Here is a 10,523-nt window from a genome sequence, read left to right as displayed (position 1 = left end):
GGCCCCCCTCCCTACACACTGTGGGGTGAACCTGGGCTTGGCCCCTCGGGCATGGGCCCGATCCTGCACCTCTCCCCTTGAAGTCAAGGGCACGCCCCCCCCCCGGCCCATGTCAGCACCCCAGGGCGGCCGGGAGGCACTCAGCAGGGCACCCTGGAGGTTTGGCTTTTAGCAGCGTGGCCAGAACCCCGGTGAGCGCGTGCGAGGAGCGGGGAGGTTTGGGGGGGTCCCCTCCCCAGCAAGCGGGAGAACCCACGTTTAAGGGTCCCCCCCCCCCGCAGGCGCCGCGGGTTTGCTGGCGACCCGGTGCTGGAGCAGAGGCGCGGGCTGGCTGCAGCCTTCACTTGCATTCTGCCTGTGCTGGTAAAAGCGCCGCGGCCCGGCTCACACACACGGGTTGTGCTTTCCAAACATCTGGGGTTTTGTATCTGGGACCAGACCTAATTGTCTATTATACAAACCTTTGAAATGAGTGAGCCGGAGGAATTTCGACTTTGGAAGGCAATTTTGAAGCGAGGCGAATCCGGGAACGCCTCCACCCCCCCCCCCCCGGGCCGCTCTTTGCTGCGTTCCCACGTGCAGGCGGGGAAGGGGCTCCCGGAATAGTTATGGCTCTAAGGACAAAAGCCAGCAAAAGAGAGAACGCGCCCCCCGCGGCACCGCGAGTGCCCGGGGCAGCGCGCGAGAGGGAGACTCCCTGGCTTGCAGGGCGCGGGCCGAGGGGCGGGACCCCGCCTGGGCACGGGGAGCTGGAGATCCCTGGCTGGACCTCTCCCCTCCCCGGCGGGGCCGGGACTCCGGCTGCTCGGGAATCCCACGTGCACCCGTGAGCGCGCGGGGCTGGCCTGGCCCTGCCATGCTTTAATGGGACATATGTTCGCTCATGTCTCCGCTTAGAGCGGAGAAATCGCGCCTCCGCGCTCTTTGAAGGGCTGGAAGCAGAAAATTGCTGCATTGTCCGGGCGTTAGGGCCGCTAATCTAGCCTGGCCTCCCCGCGGCAAGCGTGAAACGCGGCCAGAAAGGAGGAATTGCTGGGCCTCGGTGACATGTCTTCATCTGGCGGCGGCCCGCCTGGCACGCGGCTCTTCCAGAGCCTGGCCCCGGGCCGGGCCGCCTGCGGACGGCAGGGAACAAACCCGTCGCTAATTAGCGGTGCCCTGGGGAGGGACTCGACCTGCCCCAGCAGCCCGCTGGGCCCCGGGCGCTAGCGCGCTGGGGATCCCCGGGGCGCACAGACTGCAGCGCCGTAAGCCAGCTGGTATCTGCGAGCGCTGGGGCGTGCGCGGCGCTGTACAGCCAGTCACGGCCCAGACAAGCCGTGCAGCGAGAGCCGCGTGTTCTCCGGCACCCAGGGGCGCGGAACACAAAGGGATCCATCCCTATGAGAGTTCGGAGCCGCACGGCAAGAGCCCGGTGACCCCCATCCCGGGGGGAGGGAGCGATAACTCTAGTGATGCCATTTGCTTCCCAACGCGGAGCCCCCGCCCCTGAGGTCTGGCTGGGCTGGGCTGGGCTGGGCCGTGGCTCCCGTTCTTTACACCCAGTGAAATACACAAACGGAGCTTGAACATCTTGGTGAGAGTCATTGTAACCCTCCTCAGCCCCCCTCGCCTCGCCAGTCCCACAGTTCCTCGGCCACCGGATCCCCCCTTCCCCAACTGCCCGCCCCCGGCCCTGGCCCCCCTCGGGGAGGTGCTCAGCGCCTGAATGCCGGTATTGACATGTAAAGTGAGTCCCCCGGCCCGTATAAATCCTGCCTCCCTCCCCCGGCCGCGAACTCCCAGGGCCGCTCATTCCCGGAGAGGGGGAACATGGTCACCCAGCCCGGAGGGCAGGAGAAACCGCGGGCTTGCAGCTTCCGCAAGGTTTGCTCGCAGCACTAGGCAGGAGGGGAGAAGCGGCCGGGGAGGAGTGAAAGCCAAACCCCTGTAACGTTTCCCTTCCGCCCCGCAGATCTCAAAGCCCTTGATGGAGAAGAAGAGACGAGCCAGGATTAACGTGTCTCTGGAGCAACTGAAGGCTCTGCTAGAAAAGCACTATTCTCACCACGTGAGTTACCCCGCCGGTACCCTCCGCCCTCGCCCCCCGGTCCGCACAGTGTCTGACCAGCGGGCACGTCTTGGCTCCGCATTTACAGGGGAACCGAATCACGCTTCTACGGGCCGTTCAGCACGTTACTGATCGCGGTGGGTCTCTCCCTCCCTCTCTCTCTCTCCAGATCAGGAAGCGCAAGCTGGAGAAGGCAGATATCCTGGAGCTGAGCGTCAAGTACATGAAAAGCCTCCAGAATTCGGTGCAAGGTAAAAGCTCCGTTGCCCTCCCGGGTCACGGGTTTGTTGCTGGGTGGAAGGGTCTTGTGTAAATCTGGATCGAAGCTCGAAGTTACGGGGTCCCGCCGGTTACATCCCAATGATGCGAAGCCACGAGCTGTGGTGCGAGGAGAGAGAATCTCAGCTGGGGCCGCTGGGCTGCAGCAGGGTCTGGTTACCGGGCTGCCTTTGGCCGAGCCCGGGCTGCCTGAGCGCCTCAGGACACGGATTTGAAATTGACTCTGGATGTAGAGCCCGCGCCCTGTTATATCGATGGCACCGAGCCCCGTGTGGACACGATTCTGCCCGGTCCCTTTGCTCTCTCAGGTGCAGTTTCTATGAATCCCTTGGAGCCTCCGTGGCTCGCAGGCTGGGGGGCGCAGTGCCGGCCTTGCCGCAGCGCCCGCGGGTGTCACTGGAGCCCCCAGAGGGAGGGGCGGAGAAACCCGTTTTCCTGGCTTGTCTGCAGGCCGGACTAGAGCAGGGGCGCGTGCCGCGCGGATTGGCACCGTCCCCTGCGTCCCCAGAGCAGGCTGCACCTAGGCAGGACGGGCTGCGCGCGCAGGAATGAGCCGCGGGGAACGCGCGCGCCCCAGCCTGGCGCCCTGGGGTGCTCGCCCCAGCCCCCGCTGGCTGTCAGAGACCCCGCACCCCAGCGGGTTCCCAGCGGTGCGGATCTGCAGGATGGGGCGGGCAGGCGCAGCGGGGCGGGGGCCTTGGGCCTGGAGGCTCCGGGCTGGCACTGATGGGGTGGGCCGGGGGCCGGGGGGAGCCCGCTGCTGCGAGGCTGCTGATCCGCTCTCCGCTCTCCAGGGGCTGACTACCAGGCCGGCTTCCGGAGCTGCCTGCACGGGGTGAACCAGTTCCTGCTGCGCTCCGAGGGGGCCTGCGAAGCTTCCTCCTTCCACCTGCTGCAGGAGCTCGCCCGGGCCTCCCCGCGGGTGAGCGGCTCCGGCTGCAGGACCACGGACAGCAGCCCCATCGCGCCGCGCCCGGAGCCTCGGGGCTCCCGGCCCGGCGGCCGCGCGGCGGAGCAGAGGGGCCCTTTGCAGAAAGCCGGCGGCTCCACCCAGCGCCCCCGGGCCCCCAGCTCCCAGCCCCGGACTGAGCCGGGCGCTGCTGCCCCGCGGCGCGGCCCCGCGGAGCTCAGACCCTCCGTGCCCAGCAGGAGCCAGGCGCTGTGGCGGCCCTGGTAGCGCGTGCGCCTCCCCCACGCGCGGCTTGGGCAGGAGAACGTGGGCGGGCGGGGGCGTTTCCCCGCCCGCGGGCGCTAGAGCGCAGGGGGGACGTGCCCGGGGTGAGGCCTCATCCCCGCTGGGCTCGGCTCCTTCGCTAGCCCGGGCGCCCCGAGCGCGGCTGCTTTCCGCAGCCGGGGAGGTGCAGGACCCGGGGGGTGAGGGGGGGGCATTTCACTGTCGCCTCCGTTCCGAGGGGGCCGCGTGTTTGTACCCGGCTCCCGGGTTTCAATAAACCGGCTCCACCCCCCCCTCGGTCTCGGTTTCTTTCCCTGCACGGCCCAGCGGGGGAGCCGGCGGGGGCCGGGGTGACAGAAATCCAGCAAAGCTCCGGAAGAACCGACGGCGCCAGCTCGCTCCCGGAGCCGCAGGGCGGGGGCAGGGTTCGAACAAAACTCCCCAGGCAGCGGGCGAGCGCTGAAACGCGGAGCCCCAGCGCGGAGCGGCCGGGAGCAAAGTGCCCCCCGGAGACGGGACACTCTCCGCGGAGCAGCGGCCGCGCCTTTGCAGGGCAGGGACCGGTGTACACTGGCCCAGTGGCTCCAGGCAAGGCCCTGCCCATGGGAGACGATCCTGGGGAGGCCGCAGGGGGCAGAGCCTCCCCTGCCGCCTGCACAAACGACCAAAGAGCCGGACACTCCTTAGGCCCGTCCACACTAGACACCGCCGGAGCCGCCTTCCGCCTGCCCGCACTGCGCCGCGGTGCGGGACGCACCCAGGCCCCTTCGCCTCGGTCAGACGTCTCCCCTCCAAGGCCTGCCAGTCACTGCTGCTTTCCACCCCAGAGCAAGTGCGCGTCAGCCCAGGCTGTGGGGCGACCCAGCCGCCAGTTCTCACCCCCTAGGACCTTGCGGGGACAGGAGGCTTCCATGGAAAAGAACGTTTGGGCCTCGCCCTGAGCCTGAACCAGGCAGGTGGGGATTAACCAGTGCGTCTGAAGTGCCCAGCCTCAGCTCCTAATTCCGGAGACCTTTCGCTCCCAAACCGCCCAGCAAAAGCAGCCTGTAGCCAACCCACAGCGAGCCTGGCCCCAGCACTCTCAGTAACTGGGACTATTCGCCTTCCAGCGCCAGCGCCAGCCCAGAGGGGGCCCTAAGCAGGAATACCCCCCCCCATGCCAAAACAGGCAGGTGCTTATCATCAAAAGTGAATCCCCCCCCCCCAAGGGCTCAGGGCCCTAAGCAAGTGCTTAGTCTACTTCAGCCTAGGGCTGGCTCCGTCCCCTTCTCCCCTCGACTGGTGAATGAAGGAACTAGGCGCCTGCAGAAACCCTGCCCGCACCCTGCCAGGTCACTGCAGCCCTTGCTGGCCGGGGCAGCTCCTGGACACTGACCCACCCGCTGGGCCCAGCTGGCAGCACCTGCCCCTCACGTGCTGGTGGTGGGTTACTGGTAATGCTCCCCTGGACTGGACGCAGTTCCAGGCACCTGCCCAAGGGCTGTGGGTTTGTGGTGGGGCCCTGCCCCGTGCCAGGCACCCAAGGGGGATTAAAAGGCACTGCAGGCCCTGCCCCACCCCGCAGAAGCTCCACCTTTTTGTGCCCTAGGACTCTCCAAGCAGCTTTTCTCAGCACAGCTATTTAGCACAGTTCCAGATAGTCTCATTGACCCCTTGGGGAAGGAGGGAGTGTGGGAGCGGGTGGGGTTCAGCTAACTCCCCGCTACATTTCAGCACTTGCTTGTTTGTTGGTTTCGGAAAAGCAGCCTCAGGCCCTTGGTTCCAAGCCCCAAATTTAGCAGCTTTTATGTGCCAAAGACTAACAGGCAACGTTTAAACACCCCCACGTGTGTGTGGTTTATTTAGGAGAGATGTGTGACTTTCACCCTGGTGAGCACTGCGAAGTATCACTGTGAAAAATATATATAAAGAGCACTTACAATTCTGCGATGTTGCTTCCAAGCCAGAGGTACTGGGCTGCATAGCCAGTGAGCTGATAAGGTTGTACATTTAGCAGAAATTTACAAGGCCATTGCAGGGAAACTAAATGAATTCTTTGCCTTGGTCTTCACTGAAGAGGATGTGAGGGAGATTCCCACATCTGAGCCATTTGTTTTAAGAGACAAATCTGAGGAACTGTCCCAGATTGAGGTGTCATTAGAGGAGGTTTTGGAACAAATTGAGAAATTAAACCGTAATAAGTCACAAAGACCAGATGGTATTTACCCAAGGGTTCTGAAGGAACTCAAATGCGAAATTGCAGAACTACTTACTGTGGTATGTAATCTGTCATTTAAATCAGCCTCTGTAACATATGACTGCAGATAACGTAACACCTATATTTAAAAAAGCCTCCAGAGATGATCCTGGCAACGACAGGCCAGTAAGTCAAACTTCAGTACCAGGGAAATTGGTTGAAACTATAGTAAAAAAAAAAAAAAATCATCAGACACATAGGTGAACATATGTTGGGGAAGCATCAACATAGCATGTGTACAGGGAAATCATGCCTCACCAATCTATTAGAATTCTTAGAGGGTGTAAACAAACCTGTGGACAAGGGTAATCCAGTGGATATAGTGTATTTGGACTTTTAGAAAGTCTTTGACAAGGTCCCTCACCCAAGGCTCTTAAGCAAAATAAGCAGCTGTGGGCTAAGAGGGAGGGTCCTCTCATGGATCAGTAACTGGTTAAAGGATAGGAAACAAAGAGTAGGAATAAACAAGCAGTTTTCAGACTGGAGAGGGGTAAATAGTGGGCTCCCTCCAGGATCTGTACAGGGACCAGTGCTGTTCAATGTATTCATAAATCATCTGGAAAAGGGGGTAAACAGTGAGATGGCAAAGTTTGTAGATGATACAAAATTACTCAAGATAGTTAAGTTCAAAGCTGCTGCAAAAAAAATTACAAAGGGATCTCACAAAACTGGGTGACTGGACAAGAAAATGTCAGATGAAATTTGTTGTTGATAAATGAAAAGTACTTCACATTGGAAAACAGAATTCCAACTATACTTACAAAATGATGGGGTCTAAATTAGCTGTTACCACTAAAGAAGCGATATTGGAATCATTGTGAATAGTTTTCTGAAAACATCTGCTCAATGTGCAGTGGCAGTCAAAAAAAGCTAACAATGTAAGTAACCATTAGGAAAGGGATCGATAATAAGCCAGAAAATATCATAATACCACTAGATAAATCTAGGATACACCCACATCTTGAATACTACGTGCAGTTCTGATTGCCCCATCTCAAAAATGTGTATTAGAATTGGAAAAAGTACAGAGAAGGGCAACAAAAATGCTTAGGGGTATGGAACAGCTTCCACGTGAGGAGAGATTAAAAAGACTGAACTGTTCATCTTAGAAAAGAGATGATGGGGGGTGGGGGGAAGGTTTACAATAGAGGTTTATAAAATCATGCCTGGTGTGGAGAAAGTGAATAAGAAAGTTTATTACCCCTTCACATAACACAAGAACCAGAAAAAATAGGCAGCAGTTGTAAACCAAACATAAGGAAGTACTTGTTCACACAATACACAGTCAACCTGTGGAATTCATTGTCAGGGGATGTTCTGAAGGACAGAAGAATAACTGGGTTTAAAAAAGAATTGGATAAATTCACAGAGGACCAGTCCATGGCTATTAGCCAACATGGTCAGGGACGCAACCCCATGCTCTGGGTGTCCCTAAACCTCTGACTGCCAGAAGTTGGGACTGGAGAACAGGGGATGGGTTACTTGATGATTACTAGAGCCCTGCAAATCCACGGATATCCACTTTATACCCACATCCGCAGATGCCAATGAGTATATCTGCAGACCATCAACATACCCGTAGGAAAACACCCTGGTTCAGTAGGAGAAAAACATCATCATCAACCAGGCGTAGTCTGCTAAGACCATTGCACCAGCTAGCATGACCATGGTCAGGGCCAGCTCCAGGGTTTTTGCCACCCAAGCGGCAGAGAAGAAAAAAAAGCCGTGATCGGTGGCACTTCGGCGGCAGCTCCACCACGCCGCTTCCCGCTTTCTTCCTTGGTGGCACTTTGGCAGCAGGTCCTTCCCTCTCAGAGGGACCCAGGGACCCGCCACCGAAGAGCCGGACGTGCCGTCCCTTCCCCTTGGCCGCCCCAAGCACCTGCTTGCTGCGCTGGTGTGTGGAGCCATCCCTGACCATGGTTGATGGTGTCCCATCAGGCTTCCTGTAGGGAAGTTCCTAGCTCTGTCTCAATCCTGTGAATCCATGAATCTCTGGGGCAGGCAGCACCAGGCGGGGTAGGGATGCACCCTTTGCCTTTGAATGGAGAGTTTGCGAAAACACAGACTGCAAACTGTACTTTCTTTTGCTCAGTGACCTCATCTGGTGGGGACTGCAGGGAGCATGCTTTGCAGGGGCAGGAGGCAAACAAGGCACAGACTTAGAGTAAAGTGTCATTTATCATTCCGCCTCTCTGGAGCAGATGCCCTGACCCTGCATGAGCAGTAACACTCTGCTCGAGTGGGAGAGGGAGCTGCTTTTAGTGGGTTGCATTCAGATTCAAACTGTTACCTTCGCTGTTGTGATTTCTCCCGCCCATGCGCACACTGCATGCATAAGCCACTTCGCCCCCAAGAGGCTCGCCCAGCTCAGAGCTTTCACCAACATTATCTTCAAAGTTTTGAATGGACTCCCAGGGAGCCAGATCCTCAGGTGGTGCAAACCTGCACCGCTGCATTGGCTTCAGGCTATGACCTTTACACCAGGATCTGGGTATTCCTTGGCAGAAACATGGACCTGCCTGTTTATTAGCAGCTGGCTAGGAAAACCTGCCAGTCCCCAAAAGATCATTTTACCTGCTCTCTTGGCATTTACTGAGGCCTGTGATGTAGGATGAGCCGTAAAAGCAATTGCAGCCTCCCACCTCCCAGCCTGTCTTTGTGCCCTCCCCACCCCCTCCCCGGGCAGGGTGTGCTCCAGGCACCTCCCGGGCTCTTTTCCCTTCACACACACATTAAGTGGCACTAATTATGCACTAAGTAGCCAGTCATGTTGAGTTACACGGTAATTGACGTGTTTCTCCAGCATGTCACAACCCTTTGTTGTTTGCTTTCCACATGCCGACCAGTGAAAGTTAATGCTAGGAGCTTCCGCTGGCCCATGGCCACCGCTCCCCCTCTCTGCACGGCGCAACCTGCTGGCTTGCCTCCCTGCCAGTCGTGGAGCGTGGGACTGGAGTGCTTTCTCTGGCTCTGTGTAAGATTTATCCCAGTGCCCATCACCGTGTTACCTGTGCTGCATAAAGCCCAGAGCAGCAGGCCTTTCTCTCTGGGCAGAGCAGGCACACGCACTAAAGACAAGATGCAAAAAGTGAGTGTTGTAAAAACCGGGAAGGGGGGGGGGGCAGGAGGGAGCAACACTAACATGCTTTTTCTGAGGACCCGCCATGGGCCCAGCATGTAGGTCCTGAGGTTTAACATGCCCCACTAAGGGAGGCCTCCCATCACTGCCCCCTTTATCACCAGCCCTGCACAAACTCCCTGAGCTGAGAGTAACTGCCAGCCCGTGTCTGAGAGAAGGTAAGTGCTTTGGCGGGGGCCGGGAGTCAGCAGCAGGGCACCTCGCAGTGAGAAGAAATCGCAGCTCCTCCCTCCAGCGACTCAACCAGCCCCAGGCACCCAGCCCCCACCCTTCAATAACCACACCCCTACATTACAAGAGAGCCGGGGCCTCCGGCACCTCCAGGTGCTGTGGACAAGCCATAAGGAGCTCGCAGAGGGAAGGGAGGGCAGGAATTTCTAGCAACTCCCTGCACTGTGTCCTGGGATTTTCACTTTGGCTTGGAGCCTGCAGAGTGAGCAGCCAGGAGAAGAAAAGGCTCCACTATTAACATGACACTGGGACCAGTCAAGGGGTAGAAGGGAGCTGATGGCGGAAGAAAAGGGGCACTGGGGCCACACTGCCACATCCCCCACTGCAGGAAGAGCTGACGGCATAGGCCTCCCTTCGCACCGTGAGCGGCAGCAGTGCCCAGCCAGGAGCTCCCCGCACTAACGGCTGGCGTCTCTCAGAGGCTGCTGTGGGCAGCAGTTGGGCAGCACATCCATGGCCATGGGGGTACAGAGTGGCCCAGACTGCTGCCTGTCTCCCTACTTGGGCACCTCCATGGTTATTGGTACCTGAATGTTCACAGGGCCGGAGGATTCTGGCTGGTAGGAACTAGCTTATTCTGCAGCACCAGGCCTGGATTCTGGCTGGTAGGAACTAGCTTATTCTGCAGCACCAGGCCTGTAGACTGCTAACTCACCGGTCACACCAGCTGCACGTTATCTTACTACTCTCAATGATCCAGCAGCCGTTTGTCATGAGAGCTCTCGGACCTGGGACATCTTCTATACATTCTAGACGTATAAAAATCCAGCCAGATTCAAACAACACCTGTGCAAATCTGACCCCAAGCTCTCTGCTGCCCCTGCCCCCAAGACACCTGCTGCTCCAGAAGCATGCGCTGCCCTGCCAGCTGCCCAAAGTTTGAAGCACACTTGGCTTCAAGCCCTGTAAATATCAGGTTTGTTTACAGGAGTTTCCTTTTCATTGCTAGCGATGGTAGAGCCTGAATGGAGCTACACATGGATGGCTGTGCCCCCACTGCCCCAGAAAGGCTGGGATGAGGGATGTTCCCAGAGACCTGCTCTGCCAGATGATGGCTGATAAAAGCAGCTGTGGGAGAGCAGGGGTAGGAATTCAGCGTCCTGCCAGTCCTTCGCTAAGCAATAGCTGTAAAACTAGTCTGTGATCTCTTCAGTGTGGCTAGACAAGGTGCTCCCCAGCCTGGCTGGGTGGCACCCATTCAGCTCCCCTCTCAGCCCAAAGCTGTTTCACAGTTCTGCATAAAGGAGAGTGCCCGGAGGCTACCCACTGCTCCGACACACACCAGATGAGATTGCAGCAGGTGAGTGCTCTCCCTCGGGCTGGAGAGGCAGCAGGAAACACTCCTTCCTACCAGTACCAGAAAGAAGAAGCCCACAGATTTCCCCTACCCTGCCTTGCTCTCCTCCAAGAA

At 58.4% G+C, this 10,523-nt stretch overlaps 1 protein-coding gene across 1 annotated transcript; it reads left to right on the top strand.

The window, feature by feature from the left end:
• Positions 1 to 1,558: 1,558 nt before the first annotated feature.
• Positions 1,559 to 3,506, top strand: HES3 (hes family bHLH transcription factor 3). The gene is made up of 5 exons (XM_044996611.1): positions 1,559 to 1,576; positions 1,955 to 2,050; positions 2,220 to 2,332; positions 2,638 to 2,758; positions 3,138 to 3,506. The coding sequence occupies exons 2-5, from the start codon at positions 1,970 to 1,972 to the stop codon at positions 3,504 to 3,506; spliced, it is 684 nt and encodes a 227-aa protein (XP_044852546.1). The 5' UTR covers positions 1,559 to 1,576; positions 1,955 to 1,969.
• Positions 3,507 to 10,523: the final 7,017 nt, after the last annotated feature.

This window comes from Mauremys mutica, chromosome 21 (assembly GCF_020497125.1).
Source record: "Mauremys mutica isolate MM-2020 ecotype Southern chromosome 21, ASM2049712v1, whole genome shotgun sequence".
NCBI lineage: Eukaryota > Metazoa > Chordata > Testudines > Geoemydidae > Mauremys > Mauremys mutica.
Note: the sequence above shows the minus strand (reverse complement) of the source record. Positions and strands in the feature narration are given on the sequence as shown.

Coding starts and splice junctions, on each gene's coding strand:
- HES3 (XM_044996611.1), top strand. CDS start 1,970: ATGGAGAAGAAGAGACGAGCCAGGATTAACGTGTCTCTGGAGCAACTG. Junction 2,051..2,219: donor AAAAGCACTATTCTCACCAC/GTGAGTTACCCC, acceptor CTCTCTCTCCAG/ATCAGGAAGCGCAAGCTGGA. Junction 2,759..3,137: donor AGGGAGGGGCGGAGAAACCC/GTTTTCCTGGCT, acceptor GCTGACTACCAG/GCCGGCTTCCGGAGCTGCCT.